This window comes from Pelmatolapia mariae, linkage group LG3_W (genome assembly GCF_036321145.2).
Source record: "Pelmatolapia mariae isolate MD_Pm_ZW linkage group LG3_W, Pm_UMD_F_2, whole genome shotgun sequence".
NCBI lineage: Eukaryota > Metazoa > Chordata > Actinopteri > Cichliformes > Cichlidae > Pelmatolapia > Pelmatolapia mariae.
Genome location: NC_086229.1, coordinates 4,726,798 through 4,743,642, shown reverse-complemented (window position 1 = coordinate 4,743,642; position 16,845 = coordinate 4,726,798). Strand labels below are relative to the sequence as shown.

General features: G+C 44.2%; 2 protein-coding genes across 2 annotated transcripts in view; both read right to left on the bottom strand.

The window, feature by feature from the left end:
- The window catches only part of LOC134620201 (alpha-2-macroglobulin-like), a 38,159-nt gene extending 33,415 nt beyond the window's left edge, over positions 1-4,744 (bottom strand). The window contains exons 1-2 of the mRNA XM_065470085.1: positions 4,718-4,744; positions 2,534-2,654 (exon numbers count right to left, since the gene is read on the bottom strand). Of these exons, the coding sequence (XP_065326157.1) occupies positions 2,534-2,654; positions 4,718-4,744 (148 nt within the window). The remainder of the gene's footprint in view (positions 1-2,533; positions 2,655-4,717) is intronic.
- A 2,489-nt stretch (positions 4,745-7,233) lies between these two features.
- The window catches only part of LOC134620194 (alpha-2-macroglobulin-like), a 38,800-nt gene continuing 29,188 nt past the window's right edge, over positions 7,234-16,845 (bottom strand). Inside the window, exons 28-36 of the mRNA XM_063466232.1 lie at positions 13,257-13,419; positions 12,995-13,182; positions 10,681-10,893; positions 8,127-8,251; positions 7,926-8,016; positions 7,770-7,838; positions 7,583-7,688; positions 7,398-7,442; positions 7,234-7,285 (exon numbers count right to left, since the gene is read on the bottom strand). Coding sequence (XP_063322302.1) covers positions 7,405-7,442; positions 7,583-7,688; positions 7,770-7,838; positions 7,926-8,016; positions 8,127-8,251; positions 10,681-10,893; positions 12,995-13,182; positions 13,257-13,419 — 993 coding nt within the window. The 3' untranslated portion in view covers positions 7,234-7,285; positions 7,398-7,404. The remainder of the gene's footprint in view (positions 7,286-7,397; positions 7,443-7,582; positions 7,689-7,769; positions 7,839-7,925; positions 8,017-8,126; positions 8,252-10,680; positions 10,894-12,994; positions 13,183-13,256; positions 13,420-16,845) is intronic.

Sequence of the window (16,845 nt, the reverse complement as noted above, 5' to 3'; positions counted from 1 at the left end):
AAGTAAAACTTTTAAAAAATCAACATCCAAATTTGCAGTTAAAGCCACAAACTCACTCTTTTGCCAATTAATTGTATAACCTGAGATTTCCCCAAATGACCTCACCACATCTAAGAGTGCAGGAACAGATCGCTCAGGATTTGACAAAAACAAAACAACATCATCCGCATATAAGGAGATGTAGTGCTTGATATTCCCCAATCTGACAGGGTCAATAGAGGGCTCATTCCTAATGGCTATTGCAAGAGGTTCAATAGAAATTGCAAAGAGCAAAGGGCTCAAAGGGCAGCCTTGTCATGTCCCGCGGTGTAAAAAAAAGGCGCTGATCTATCTTGGTTAGTAAGAATGGAAGAACAGTCTTCAGTTCCTGCTTGTTCTTGGGGTATTTTCCCTTCAGTTTTCTCTTCAGCAAGTGAAATGCATGCTCAATCGGATTCAGGTCAGGTGATTGAGTGGCCATTGCAAAACAGTCCACTTCTTTCCCTTCAAAAACTCTTTGGTTGCTTTTGCAGTATGCTTTGGGTCGTTGTCCATCTGCACTGTGAAGCGTCGTCCAATGAGTTTTGAAGCATTTGTCTGAATATGAGCAGATAATATTGCCCGAAACACTTCAGAATTCATTGTGCTGCTTTTGTCAGCAGTCACATCATCAATAAATACAAGAGAACCAGTTCCACTGGCAGCCATACATGCCCACGCCATGACACTTCCACCACAATGCTTCACTGATGAGGTGGTATGCTTAGGATCATGAGCAGTTCCTTTCCTTCTCCATACTCTTCTCTTCCCATCACTCTGGTACAAGTTGATCTTGGTCTCGTCTGTCCATAGGATGTTGTTCCAGAACTGTGACGGCTTTTGTAGTTGTCATTTGGCAAACTCTAATCTGGCCTGCCTGTTTTTGGGGCTCACCAAAGGTTAAAACTTTTTTTCAAAATAATGATTTTCAATTTCAGCACTGTATGTTCTTCCCTTTTATACATTTGTATAGTACATGCATACAGTGATATCAAAACATATTATGGTTCAAAAATTTGAAATCACTCAAATATTATGTAAAGTATTTTTTTCTATCCAATAGTGTAAGTTTACAAAGATGTAAAAAAAAGTCATGAGTATATGTAATTTTGTCTTTCCATGACTTTGTACTTGAAATTGTTTTTGCTAAGAAATAAACAATGATTCAATATCAAATTCTGACATTATTTTAATATTAACAGAGGGTGCAAAAGTGATGTAAATTTAATATCAGATTTCGATGTTGATTCAATGGAATTGCCTGATATTGATTTAACATTGTTTCAATGAATATTTGCCATCTGGGATAAGATGGACCCATGTGACACAAGGAAGGAAAAAGCAACAGTGGCCAGGCCATGATTTGCTAGTACACCGGAAATTACTTTATAAGACCTAGCTTGCCTCTTACCTTACCCCGAACAAGCATCCCAGCTACATCAAGGATACAAGGATATTTCCTGGCAAAAATCAGCGGCCTGAACCTCCCTGGGGACTCAATGCTATTCCCCATAGACATTGATCTGGTTACAATGTAGGTGTAGTGACTATCAGAGATATAAGTGTTTAAAAAAAGGGTTACAAAGATACAACAATCCTAATCCAGCTTTTGGAGATCAACCTAACCAGGAATGACTTTGAATTTAATAATGAATTCCATCTACAAATCAGTGGGGCAGCATTGGGCAAAACATTTGCGCCCTCATATGCCAATATTTTTATGGCTGATTGGAAGGAAACGGCATTAGCAAAATCCCCCCTGAAACTGTTATACTATTACAGATATCTGGATGACATCTGAGGTGTCTAGACACATGATAAGGAAGACTTTGTGAAATTCATTGATCTGCTCAATAATCATCACTCATCCATTAAAGTAAAATAGACAATGTACAAAAATTCTGTCAACTTCTTAGACATCATTACTTTCATAGGACCTCAGTTTTGAACGACAAACAAACTGGACCTTGAGGTATATTTTAAAGACACAGACACAAATGCATTACTGTGGAAGATCAGCTTTTACCGCTACATACATACAAGAAGTAATTCGGTCACAATTGCTTCCTTTCCATAGGATTTGCAGCCAGTCCCAATTACTTAGAAGAAGCCACACGGACCTTGTTTCTAGTGTTAAGAAAAAGGGGTTATTGCCGTTCGTTCCTGAGAAACACTTACAAAATGTTCCAGAACCCCAAAAGCAAGGAGGATGAAAAAGAACATATGTTTATCCCACTTGGCGTCTGTCAGACAGGAAGTTAAGGATCCAGCTGCAGAGGGAGCTGCTCAGTCCTAGATCCTGCAGTTTCCTGTCCAGCTTTGAGGGAACGATGGTATTGAATGCTGAGCTGTAATCTACAAACAGCATTCTCACATACGTGTCTCTCTTCTCCAGGTGTGAGAGGGCGGTATGTAGTGTCAGGGCTATGGCATCATCAGTGGACCTGTTGTGGCGGTATGCGAACTGTAGAGGGTCCAGTGAGTCGGGTAGTGCAGAGCAGATGAAGTCCCTGACCAGCTTCTCGAAGCATTTGCTCACAATGGGGGTCAGGGCTACAGGTCGCCAGTCGTTCAGTGATGAGATGTGGAGGATTTGGGTACAGGGACGATGGTGGCCATTTTGAAGCAGGCTGGGACTACAGACAGAGAGAGGGAAAGGTTGAAGATGTGTGTAAACACTCCAGCCAGCTGAGCCGCGCATGACTTGAGGACGCGGCCGGGAATCCCGTCCGGACCAGTAGCTTTGCGTGCGTTCACCCTCCTGAAGCACTTCCGCACATCCTCCTCAGACACAGTGTGCGCACTAACGTCATCCGCGGTGCGCACACTGTCCGGTCTCGTGGTGTTTGCTGTGTCGAATCTAGCGTAGAATACGTTTAGATCCTCACACAGAGAGGCCGTGGTCTGCGGTGTGCTGGTTTTCCCTCTAAAGTCTGCGATTGTGTTTAGTCCCTGCCACAGACTCCGAGGGTTGTCAAACTGTTGCTCCACCCTGTCCCTGTACTCACGTTTGGCTGCTTTGATCGTCTTCCGGAGTTGGTAGTGTGCGTGTTTGTAGTCCGATGTGTTCGCGGAGGCAAAAGCGGTGCTCCATGCCGCCAGTGCCGTGCGAACATCTCCATTAATCCAGGGTTTTTGATTTGGGAAGGATTTAACTGTTCTGGATGGGACGACACCTTCCACGCATTTTCTGATAAATCCGCAGACTGAGTCTGTGTACTCATCGATGTCATTAGCAGCCACGTGAAACATTTCCCAGTCCGCGTGATCAAAACAGCGTAGACTCTGACTTGTCCGACCAACGGTGCACCGCCCTCAGGGTTGGAGCTTCCTGTTTCAGCTTCTGCCTGTAGGCGGGCAGGAGCAGGATGGAGCGATGATCTGATTGGCCGAATGGGGCGCGGGGGAGGGCTTTGTACGCATCCCGGAAGGAGGTGTAGCAGTGGTCAAATAGCCGGTCTCCACGAGTGTTGAAATGGATGTGTTGGTGGAGTTTTGGTGAAACTTTCCTCTGGGTGTGCGGTTTCCTCACTGCTGATCACGCTGTACAGTTCCCTGAGTGCTCGGTCAATGTCGGCTTGTGGGGGAATGTAAACAGCCGTAATAATCACTGCTGTGAATTCCCTCGGTAGCCAGAATGGCTGGCACTTAATCATCAGGTACTCCAGGTCCGGTGAGCAGAAGGATTTGACCGGGTGCGCATTCGCATAATCACACCAGCTTTTGTTGGTCATGAAACATACACCACCACCTCTGCTTTTCCTTGTAAGATCCTGTGACCTGTCCGCACGGTGCACAGAGAACCCCGGTAGTTGTATTGCGGAGTCCGGTACCTTGTCCGATAACCAGGTTTCTGTGAGGCATCTCTCGCTGGAATGAGATCCGTGCCCGAAGCTCGCACAGCTTGTTCTCCAGAGACTGCACATTAGCCAGTAATAAACTGGGTAGCGGTGGTCTGTTAGTGCGCCGTCTCAATTGAACCAGAACGCCAGATCTTCTCCCTCTGCGTCGGCGTTTGCGGCCTCCAGGGCCAGAGAACAAAGTTGTCTCAGGTGAGATGAATGGGGGGTCTGCAAACGGAGGGTCCGTGTTGCAAAACTTGAACTCCGGAAAGTGATGAGAAAGTCCATCTTTTATGTCCAGTAAGGTTTGTCGGTCGTACACAAGGAGACATGTGCTACTCGTGAAAAAATAAAGGAAAAGTAAAATTAAACACAAAAACCAACTGTTGCTTGGGGGAGCTCGCGCCGAGGCTGCCATACTCTGCGCCATCTTAAGGAAACACAAAATTGATCCTGAAGGTTGACCCGAAGGAAATTTGGTTAAGGCTGCCGTCCTTTGCCAGTGCCATCTTACCCTCCGACCATACATACATTAGACAAACATCACATGGGGAAGACAGGTCAGAGAGGTATGACAATGGAAAATGCACAACATGAGGAAAAACGAAGAGAAAAAAAGAACTCCCCCCAGACTGAGCTCCAACAAGGAGATCAGTTTGAGAACAGAAAAAAACAAATCAGCACATGAATCATCACGTCTCACAACGTAAAAGACATAAGCTTCGAAGGCGTGGAGTATGGGGGGTGAGAGCAGGTCTGTGGGATTTGTGGGATTTTGAACAGCTGTAGCCACTTCTTGATAAGAATTTAGCATTTCCCATTATACATCACTTATTGATTCCCTTTTCAATTCTCACTGGCTCCACTTTGAGAGTCTCCGCCATCTCTAAGCAGCATATCAAAGACATTAAAATCATCCAAGTGAATTACATGCCACATGCTCAAATGTTTGTGCATGTTGGAGGCGTGTCCCCTCTTTGTTGTGATCAATGCTGGGCCATTACTCAAAAAATCATTATTACACGAAACACTTTTCTTAAAAGTAATGCAGTACTTCATTACTACCAGGAGAAAGACATTGGTTATACTACTGGTTAATGTTATTCTGTAAAATAACATAATCATAATCACCATTTAACAATACAAAGCTACAGCCCCACACACCAACACAGATCCCTGATGAGGACATGATTGTTCTCTTAGTTTTAGGTATGAACACAAATCAAAAATGAAAAATGGTACAAAGAGACTTTTTGGATTCTACTGTAGAAACATGAAGAGTTAGAAACAGCTGCAGCCTGACTGCTCACTTTATCACGGTGCTTGTCTGGGGTCAACATTCACTCAGCTTTAACATCATTCTGGGCTCCTGGCTAGCTTAGTGTTAGCATGCTGTCTGTGCATGTGCTTGTGAAGAGCCAAAGTTGTGTTAACAGCATAACACAGGTGTTTCTCTCCTGCAGCAGACTCCACTTTATCATCACGCTCTCAGTAATGTCCATATCCACGCTGCAGACTGCACCACTATTTTAATCCTCTGACACATGAACAGAAATCAGATGATCGTAATGAGAGTGTAAGACAGAAGATTTCTTACAGCTGTTTGACAAACATACTCATCTATCAGAGCTGCAGAGTCTGTCCACCTGTTTGTCATTTATATAAAAGCAAAAAGAGCACAAAGGAAACAACACAGTGACAGTGGGAGGATTGTGTGATTACTGTCATATAGACGCTCAGTGCAGGCTTCTGTCTAATAATCATCTCAGCATTTTACAATAAAAGAGAATCTTTATTGTCAGCGTACATGTACAATGACATGATTATTGTAGATAAAACAGCAAAGTTGAGATCATTTGATGTCAGTTTAATGATTCAAATGTCCGTTAATGGTGGTGATTTTATAAAGAGCTGATATTTACATCATTTACTGCTCTGGGTACATTTCTCTGTATGTACTGTGTTTTCTCCATGTTTACACAAACAGAGAGAGATACTGTGAATGTGTTTCAGGCACACTGACAGATATGAATGATAAATGTCCTCATGAGGAGACGAGGACCTGGAGGAGGCAGCAGCTCTGAGAGCTGAAAGAACAACAGCAGCTTAGTGAATGAAACAGCAGCTGGAGCAGATCGTGTCAGAGCGTTGTCATAAACAGGACGAGCTGTTAATGTCATAGAATTGTTAGCTGATGAAGAAGGCTTATGGTTATTTAATACAAACGTTCAAACTGAACTAAACAGTCACAGATTCATGTAGTGACTGTGTGCTCAACGTTACAAGACTATTAATAATGATACATTTGTTCCAACAAGCTCTCTGAAACTGATCTTTGTATTTTTCCATGTAACACAGTGAAGTATGAAACATGCACAGTTTAATAAAACTGTAAAATGATAAAAATGTTTTACAAACTCAGACTAATTTGTTAACACAGCCTGTCAGGAACAGCCATTTACTTGTAGTGCTGTGTATAAATGTACATGTACCATTAGATGCTATTTGAATGACGTCATTGTGTACTTTTACAGTTTCATGTACAGTTAGCATTTATGGTTGGCTGTTGTATCCTGTACACTGTTAAAGGTGTCCAGTCTTTGGGGAGGACACAGCTGTGATGTTGCTCCACTGTCACAAACACACAAGTACATGAAGTACACAAGCGAAAGAGTCGCTGCTTTGTTGGATTCCACAGACACACTCTGTATGTTAAAGGCTCACAAACACACACGCATTATGTTTCTTTCTTTTATTTCCGTGGACGTCACTTGCCAGCTGTCACTGAACGTCTCCCAAGAGCACGTTTTGCTTTTTTAATGTTTTGCCCACTTGCACCATTTTGTTTTTGCCTAAACCTGCACAAAGACAGAAATGTGGCATAAGGCCAGTCTCAGGGGTGCATTCACAGCAGTATTTGAAATAATCCCGTCAGATAACACTTGTGAGAACAATAATTATATAATTTTCAGTTGTAACACACAAACTGAACCGTCACACTCATGTTTCACGTTTTTACTAAAACAGTTCACTACTTCCATGTCTAGTTGGTTGTAATGGAGGCGGAGTCAGTTGGATCCGCTCTCCCTGTGCAGCGAATACTCCTGAACCAGTGGAAACAGATTCTGTCATGAATACCTACCTTGGCATAACATCACCCATGGTTTTTCCACACCCACCACAGTAAATGCATCATGTTGTCAGCTTTACTGTATCTTAGCCAGAGAAACTGGTCAGGCCCTCTCTTCCAAATGTTCACACTTTCCCCTCTTACTGTCAGTGGGCTCTGGCTCAGAGTCCATCGTATGTGGCTCATTATCTGAGTGTGATCAGCTGCAATCACCACCATACACACATGTGAGCAGAAAAAGTATCTTTATTCAAATGCAGGTTGAAACCTCAGGACCAGCCACACCTTCTTCAAACTGTGAGACGAAGAATAAAAGTTAGTAAAAGTTCAAAGTTGGTCCTTTTCATTGATGCTGTGAACATGAATGTGTGTGAAAGGTGTACTTGTGTGTTATTACAGCTTCTTACCTGCAGCTCACGACACAAACATGTATTGGGTCTCAGCCTGGTCACCTGACAGAAACATGGTAGAAAAACATGAAAGTGTCATTTCTCTGTGTCCCACTGATGGAAACATCAGCTTGTATGAACTGTTCAGTCTGATGAATCCTCTGAAGTGAAGCTGTTGGAGTAAAGCTTAGCTAGACTTGGACCTGGTTGGTAGTAGTCATAGATCTTGACCACGGCTGGCTTCAGGTTGTCCACTGGGAGCTCCTGGATGATCTCTAAGCTGTGGTTGATGGGTGTGTCCTTTGATAACTGGACGAGACAGAAACAATCGCAGACACAGTTTGTACCAAAGATCATCATCTGGTGTTCCCCACGGTGACTTTCACTTACCTCCTCTAAGTACACCAGAACATGATCCTCCTTTTGTTCAACACGACTCACCAGGGAGCCACGTTTGAGCTGTGAGGAGATGACATCATTTTTATTATTATCATCACAATTATCACATGAGACACACTCGTTGGTAGAATCTGTCTAATTACTCACACTCTTCAAAGACTCGGGGTCTGGGGAAAATCCAGAGAGCATTTTGATGTCCAGGATCACCATGTTTGTAGTTTTCTCCTTTCCACTGTACCTGTGTTTGAACAGTGTGATTATACTGACCTGATTGCACACTTGCTTTTCATCTACCAGCAGTTCCTCCACACTGGTAAAGAGCACTCCTCTAACCTGTCACATACTTACAGCGATTGTGTTTGCACAGTGAATTTGGGTCTAGCAGATTCACTGGTGGTGTTGACCTCTAGCTGGACTTTCACACTGAGAGTGGTGACATCAGCAGGTGTTGGGATGTTGTAGGTGGCAGAAATCTGGGAAACACACTTGGGTCACGTGTGGAACAGAACTAATCACACCTCAATGCACCCTGCTGTCACTGTTCTACACCATGACACATATTTGCACACATACCTTTCCTTTTATATTCATACTATTGGTGCAACAATACTCGTATCGATATTGAACCGTTCGATACAGTGCTTTCGGTTCGGTACGCATATGTATCGAACAATACAAAATTTTAAATTTATTTTATCAACTTTTCTTCTGACGATGCTGTCTGTGTTGAGAGCTCAGTGGATCTGCGTTCCACTACTCCCCCTAGGCTGCACTGCCGAGCGCAGATCCACTGAGCGCAGCGCAAGCTAGCGAGACAGAAGCTAAGCTCGTTGCAACATGGCAACTGCCTCAACGCTAGCCGAAATTGAACCTCCCCCACCCTCATTCAGATCTGGCGTTTAGAACTATTTTGGTTTTCATGTGAAGCATGACCCCGATGGTAAGCGCGTCATGGACAAAAGTAAAACAGTATGTCGGATGTGCCACGCAATGCTCAGTTACATTGGTGGGAACTTGTGCGTTAGCGCAGTTAGCTTGTGTAACCCTCTTAAGGTTATCCACTGCTGTTCAAGCCACTGTTTTAATGTTTAATGTATGCAGTACTAATTCTATCCAACAGAGGGCAGTGATGGCGCTATAGTTGTCCTGCACTGCGTTATGCGGCAAGAAGACGAGCTGCAGCGGAGCAGATAGCCAGCAAGCTAGAAGAAGAACGCACCGAGCGCATTGAGTACCAAAGAGAATAAGAACTTTTTTCTAAGTGTTAAGGTTCTTACAGTTACAGACTTATTAGGATTTGCTTACCATGCATCCCTTTTTCCAGTTGTTTTTTTACTTTGTTGGGACATAGTGCGAGAGACAGTTGCTGGATACTTGATCGGCGATTGGAAGGCGAATCCAGTGGGGCTTTTTCCAGAGACGCATCGCTCCAACCAGAAGGACGGCGAACGAGGATTTTACTCATCTTTGCAGATAAGCACTGGGCTTATCCACACACACACACACACCACCCGGGTAGATTGACAAAGTTTTTCTCAGAGCTCTGAATTTATTTTATTATTATTTTTTACTTCAACACCATATTTTACTTTTTTCCTTTCCTCACCAAACCAGAGTGGTTGGTGGAGGTAGAACTGTGATAAGAGACATAAATGGACTAATATTAATATGGAAACTGAACTGACTGACTGAAGGGGGGATTATATTGGGTTTTGTCTCAGAAGTGTTGTTAACATTCTGCATATTATTGAAGTTGCTGATGAGACTGTTATGTGTTGTGTTGTAATAAATGCCATAGAGTGTTCTCTATAAGACAGCATAAGGAGGTGTTATAGTTTTCTTGTTCCTCTTCTCCTCATTGAAAGTACCTAGAATATCCATGTCCCTAAGTTAATCAATTAAGGGATCGATTACACTTGTTAACGTGTTGACGCCGTCCAGCCCCACGCACGGGAGGATCCGCGGTAACTCATTAACAGAGATTTGCGGTGTTATGGCGTTAATGTCATTTCAACGAGATTAACCCTGACAGCACTAGTGGGAACACAACGAATATGACTGCACATTTACGCCGACATCATCCTAGTGGAAAGACAAGTGGAAGCAGAAGAAAACAACAAGCACGCATGCTACAAACTTTACCCGCATCATTTAGCTAGCCGTTAGCACATGATTCTCCTTATGGGGACCTGATATGTTTAATATGCTGCTGAGAATATAGCCCAGAAGAAGCGTATAGTATAGCTTTTATTTTGGAAAGAACCATTTCTCTGTAATAAACTCTCTTTTCCAAAGATGAGTGATTTCTCGATCAGATAGATTTATTTTAAAAGATTATTTTGTTGTTTCAGCAACATTACATTTAAAAACTGTACTTTTCAGTTAAAATATATATTTATAATTTTAATAAATGACAAATTAAAAAGGCATGAACATTTTTTTGTATCGAAAAAATATCGAACCGTGACACCAAAGTATCGAACCGAACCGTGAATTTTGTGTATCGTTGCACCCCTAATTCATACATGTCTATATTTATCTTAATATGAGTATCTCTGTTATATCTACACTCATTTTATACGAGTGCTTGATGTTTGTTGTATATTTGCTGCAATGACAACTCAATTTCCCTCTGGTACAAATAGTTTCCCTGATTCTGATACAGACAGAAAGTTCATTTATTTTTGCTCAGTTCTCTAATTTAGTTGAAAATAGCATTGTACTCTCTACAGTTATTACTGCCAGGTCTAATGTCTTTATTGTGTATGAAAATAATGTGCAAGATGAGCTTTATTACATGTGAAAATGCTAATACTCTCTAAAGTTTTATAAGTAAAAAGAAAAAGAAGAAAGCCTTTCTCTGACATCAACCAGGAGCTTGTCACATGATGCTGTCACTGACCTGCACTGAAGCACATGCAGTGCCCTTCACCTCCAGGCTGTATTTTCCTGACACGTCCTGCAGCGCCTCCTCCTGGTAGAGCAGTTTGTTGCTCTGATTTACATCAAATGTCAGCTGACTGCTGGGAGCCTGAACTGTCACTGTGCTCCAACCTTCAGGACTGAACACCAGAGTGGAGTAGAGAGCCAGAGCCTGAAGAGCCACCACCGTGTCCTACAGGATGGATTCATTGTGGTTAACTCACACAGCATATGTCTCCATATTACATGGGCTTAAGTGGAATAGACATTAAGTTAAAACTGCCCGTGTCACTTTGAAACCCTCTCACAAAAGAGATCCTTAATCTCAAGTTTTCAAATTTTCACTTCCTGGTTAAATAAACGTTAAACAGGTTAAAATATCTTTAACTGAGAATCATCAAAGTATAGAAATTACAGGTATAAACTTGCAGGTGATCTGTTATTTACAAGCTGTTACGTGTAGTTGGTGTACAGAGGTCTGAGGTAACATTGCTATTCTGTTAAAACAATGAATTTTTAGACAAAACTTAAATGTCATATTCTAACTAAAGAATAAAAACATCCCTGCCTGGCTCAAACAAATCTGTTTTAGCATCTGGTCCCCACATGCTTCAAAAGATCCACCATCATCCCGGTGCCCAAGAACAGCAAACCCTCATCCCTGAACGATTACCGGCCAGTTGCGCTGACCTCGGTAGTAATGAAGGTGTTTGAGAGGCTGCTGAAGAACATCATCTCCTCCTCCATCCCAGACACCACAGATCCGCTCCAGTTCGCCTACCGACCCAACAGATCCACTGAGGACGCCATCGCCCACGTCCTGCACACCACCCTCAGCCACGTGGACAAGAAACAGGGTAACTATGTGAGAATGCCCTTTGTTGATTACAGTTCAGCGTTTAACACAATAGTGCCCTGCAGACTGTTCACAAAGCTGAGGGATCTGGGACTCAACAGCCGTCTGTGTGCGTGGGTGTTGGACTTCCTCACTGGCAGAACTCAGGTGGTGAGGGTGGGTAGGTGTGTCTCCGACAGCATCACCATCAACACAGGAGCACCACAGGGATGTGTCCTCTCGCCACTGCTCTACTCCCTCTACACTTCAGACTGTGTGGCCACCCACAGCTCCAACACCATTGTGAAGTTTGCGGACGACACAGTGGTGTTGGGCGCCATCTCCAACAACGATGAGGCGGCCTACATGGACGAAGTGAAGAATCTGGCATCATGGTGCCAGGACAACCACCTCCAGCTGAACGTCGGCAAGACCAAGGAGCTGGTGGTGGACTTCAGAAGGAGTCAGCACAGAGACTACAAGCCCATTATCATTAATGGAGCTCCAGTGGAGAGGGTGCAGTCCTTTAAGTATCTTGGTGTCCGCATCTCCTCAGACCTGACATGGGCTGCCGACATTCAGGTCCAGACCAAAAAGGCTAGGCAGCGCCTGTATCACCTACGACAACTGAGGAAGTTCAGGGTCTCTCCAAAGATCCTCAGGATCTTCTATACAGGCGCTGTGGAGAGCATCCTCACACAGAACATGACATCGTGGTTTGGGAACAGCTGTGTTAAGGACCAAAAAGCTCTCCAGAGAGTGATCCGTACAGCAGAACGCTGCTGCAGGATTGCTCTCCCCCCGCTTCAGGACACCTTACACCAGGAGATGCCGGACTAGAGCAGCGCAGATACTGAAGGACCCGTCCCATCCTGGCAACAAACTGTTCCAACTTCTACAATCTGGTAGAAGGTTCCGCATCATCCGGGCAAGGACAGAGAGACTCAAGAGGAGCTTCTATCCCCAAGCCATCCGGGCCCTAAACACACCCGCCCTCTCACATCATCTATAATTGACTGAGACAGGACTCTCTTCCAGACACTCTAAACCCAGGCACAATGTACATTTCAAATCCCTTTAACTTTAAATATGTTTATATTGTCTATTCTGTAAAATAGTCAGATGTCTATTCTTATTAATGTACAGAATTCACCTGCTTGCTGCTACTACTGCACATTCACCCCAATGTATATACTATATATATATATATATATAATGTTCTTCCTCTACTCCCCCCCCCCTTTTTTTGCACATGTCGAGGAGCGTGTCAGGATACATTTCACTGTGTGTTATACTTGTATAACTATGCATGTGACAAATAAAGAACCTTGAACCTTGAACCTTTTACATATCTGATAGAAAAATGAAAGCTTCAGTATTATTTCTTCTGTCACTGATTTTGTCCAAGACTGTATATGAACTCAAAGATGAGCTTCATGCTGTTCGGGTGGTGTAGTACCTGAGTGGAGGAGAAGCCTCCGTAATAGTTCTGCTGCCCAGTCAGCCACCTGATAATACCAGAGGCATATCCCAGATCCTCAGCAGTCGGGGAGGCGCTGAGTTTGGCCAACAGCACATAAGAGCTGATCTCCACTGACAGGGAGGCTGATGTTTCTGCTGCTGTCTGAGACCAGTAGAGGAAACCTCCTACAAACACACACAATAACAGTCACAGTTATGCTAATAAAGCCTGAATGATGTCCTGCTGAAGGATGACTCACCTTCCCTCACTGCAACTGTGTCTAAGTGCTGCAGAAGGTGAGCTCGGGTCTCCACGTCTCCTGCCAGAGTGAACACATAGGCCAGCAGAGCTGTAGTGTAGGTGTTGCTCAGGTCACTGAGAGACTCCTTGAGACAAGCCAGGCTCTTGTTCATCACAGGATCCTTTAAAAGATCAAAACAAAGAACTTCAATGGAAAAACAGAAATCTTCTTTCATTAAACCCAGTATGAGAAGAATAGGAGGCAGTATTCCTGATTTAGTCACTCAAAACATCAGCGTGATAATAGAAAGTGGCAGATGTGGGAAAACACAGCAATTAGAGGAAAGTACAGATCAAGCAAAGAGTGGAGCAATCTTCTAGTAGTATTTACAATATAAAGAAGATATTGAAAAAATACTGCACAGGTTGGGTGGTGATACAAGTTCTTGCTGGTGAGAGTTCAGGTATGTGGATGACACCTGGGTGAAAATCAATTCTCAGGATGTTCCACAATTCACGGATCACATTAACTTGGGGGACCGACACATCAAATTCACCAGGGAGGATATGAAAAGTGTCAGGTTACCCTAAGACTGTGAGATTTCCATCAGTAATGGGGGACATTTAAAAGCTGATGTGTACCGTAAACCTACGCTCTAGCTGATACAGGAGAGAAGGACAACTGCTGCCTAAGTGAAAACCTGTAGTGATCCCGTACGTGTCAGAAGTATCAGAACAGCTGAGGCGCATTTTTTTCTAAACACTGTGTCTCTGTGGCTTTTAAACCCCAAAACACGCTGCGCCAAAAATTGGTCCACCCTGACACAAACAGAGTAACATAGTGTACGCTGTTAAGTTCCAGGAGGATTGCCAGGATCTATACATCGGGGAAATCAACCAACCTTTTGCTAAGAGGATAGCACAACACAGAAGAGCTACCTCGTCAGGCCAGGACTCTGCAGTCTATTCACACATACAGGCCAGTGGACACTCTTTCAAGGATGAGGATGTACACATCCTGGACAGGGAGGAATGCTGGTTTGAGTGTGGGGTCAAGGAGGCCATTTATGTAAAAAAGGAAAGACCCTCTCTGAATCGAGGAGGGGGCCAGTGCTGTTATTGCAGCCATTCCCCAACTCTCTGTGAATGGTACTCATGGCCATTGATCAGTGGTCTTTGATCAGTGGGTTTTGGTCAGTGGTTGTTGATCAATGGTCATGAGAATTTGCATAATTATGATTAAGGAACTGACCTCCCAGCCCATTGTTCCCTCAGTGGGCTGGTTTCAGTCATTATGCAAATGTACTGTTTATAAGATTTGGGGAAACCTGCAGTCAGCTGAGACTGAAGAAGTCACTTGGATGAGTGACGAAACGTTTCTCCCACTGAAAACGTCCAGATGAACAGAATCAACTTTTTGGGGTATATGTAATATATATATTAGATTGTATATTATATTGTTGGTTTATACACTTTTGTGTATGTATGTATATATGCATACCAGCTCGGACATCGCCCAGATCAACTATTGGAACAAGAAGGCATTGGTGGGCAAGAGATGAAAATAGGGCGTTGTTGGAATGCTACTATACAAGTAACCCTGGCGGAAGGGGTTACATGAATAGGATGAGGGACCTATGGAATCTTCAATACCCACCATCCACATTGACGGCGAAACAACTAATAGCTCAGTGTTCCAACATTCGAAAGAAGGGTATTGCTCTCACAGCTAGAGATTGACAAGGTACAACACAAATGCTACGGCAAGGGGGAGCCAGGACGACAGGTCAGGGGGGAGATGTCATCACCTCCACCCGAGATTTGTACTCGGGTACCCAAGTGCTATAGTGCGAGAGGAACTGACCTGAAAGATAAGATCTTGGCAAAATTTGAAACCTGGATCCCCCGTAGCTGGTTACCAAGATGTGAAGATCTGCTAGATGATGTAAATGCGATACATACATCCACGATTATCAAGACTAACAAGAAGATCTAAACTACAGCAGCAGTGATCAGAGAGATGCTTGGCTACAGGTTGAACAGCCACAAGGAGAAGGAGACTAGAAAGCTAAGATCAAGGAGGGAGGTTAGCCAACTATCGGAGCTGCAGAAAGGTGTGACAAAGACGGTGCCCAAGAAGAAGTATAGCAAGCTGTCCATGGAAACTGCCAAGCAACGACTAACAGCCTTGGCCAGCACCTTGCCATACACTAGTATGGCTCACACCTACTGGTGGAAGAAGCTGACTGCACTCCATGAGCGTCTGGCAGCACAAATGAACCAGCTGTTAGTTGACGAGAAACACCCAGAATGGCTAACTGTAGGGTGGACAGTCCTGAAGGGATCGGTCCCATCGGTCCCATCCAACTACTGACCAATAACCTGCCTCAGTACCACATGGAAGCTCCTGTCAGGAATCATAGTGGCTAAGATGAACAGACACATGTTCCTGTGCCCCACTCATTGGCAAGAATACCAGAGGTGCAAAACACCAGCTACTTGTAACAATCAGCTGAGACTGCCTGGATTGATTACAAGAGGGTCTATGACTCGATGCCCACAGCTGAATCCTGGAATGCCTAGACCTGTACAAGATCAACAGGACTCTAAGAGCCTTCATCAAAAACTCAGTGGGGATGTGGCGTACAACACTAGAGGCCAACTTCAAGCCCATAGCACAATCACCATCTGCCAAGGAGATGCTCTGTCCCTACGAATACTGACTACGGAATGGAGCAGTTGTCAGCCATCTCCTGTACATGGATGACATCAAGCTGTATGTCAAGAGTGAACGAGACATCGATTCACTGATCCACACCACCAGGATATACAGCAACTATATTGGAATGTCATTTGGACTGGAGAAATGTAGTCGGATGATAACAAAGAGTCAGAACTGAGGGAATCGAACTACCAGAAGGCAATATTGCAGACATAGAGGACAGCTACAAGTACTTGGGGATCCAACAGGCAAATAGGAACAACAAAGAGGCTGCTGGGAAAGCTGCTACCACCAAGTACCTGCAGAGGGTCAGGCAAATCCTGAGGAGTCAGCTGAATGTTAGGACAGGATCCGGCCTATCAAAACCTACGCCCTGCCTGTCATCAGGTACCCTGCTGGGATAATAAGCTGGCAAAAGTAGGAGATAGAAGCCACTGACATCAAGACAAGAAAGTTCCTGACCATGCATGGAGGGTTTCACCCCAAGTCCCGCATGCTAAATGGAAGGAAGGAGGCCGGGGACTGGTGAGTGTCAGCACCACAGTCCAGGATGAGACAACGAACATCCACGAATACATCACGAAGATGGCCCTAACTGACCGCATGCTCAGTGAATACCTCAGGCAGCAGAAACTCAAGAAAGAGGAGGAAGGCGAGGAACCATCATGGAAGGACAGGCCCCTGCACAGTATGTACCACCGGCAGATAGAAGAAGTAGATGATATCCAGAAATCCTACCAGTGGCTGGACAAAGCTGGACTGAAAGACAGCACAGAGGCACTAATCATAGCAGCACAGGAACAACCTCTGAGCACAAGATCCATAGAGGCTGGGGTCTATCACACCAGGCAAGACCCCAGGTGCAGGCTGTGTAAAGATGCCCCTG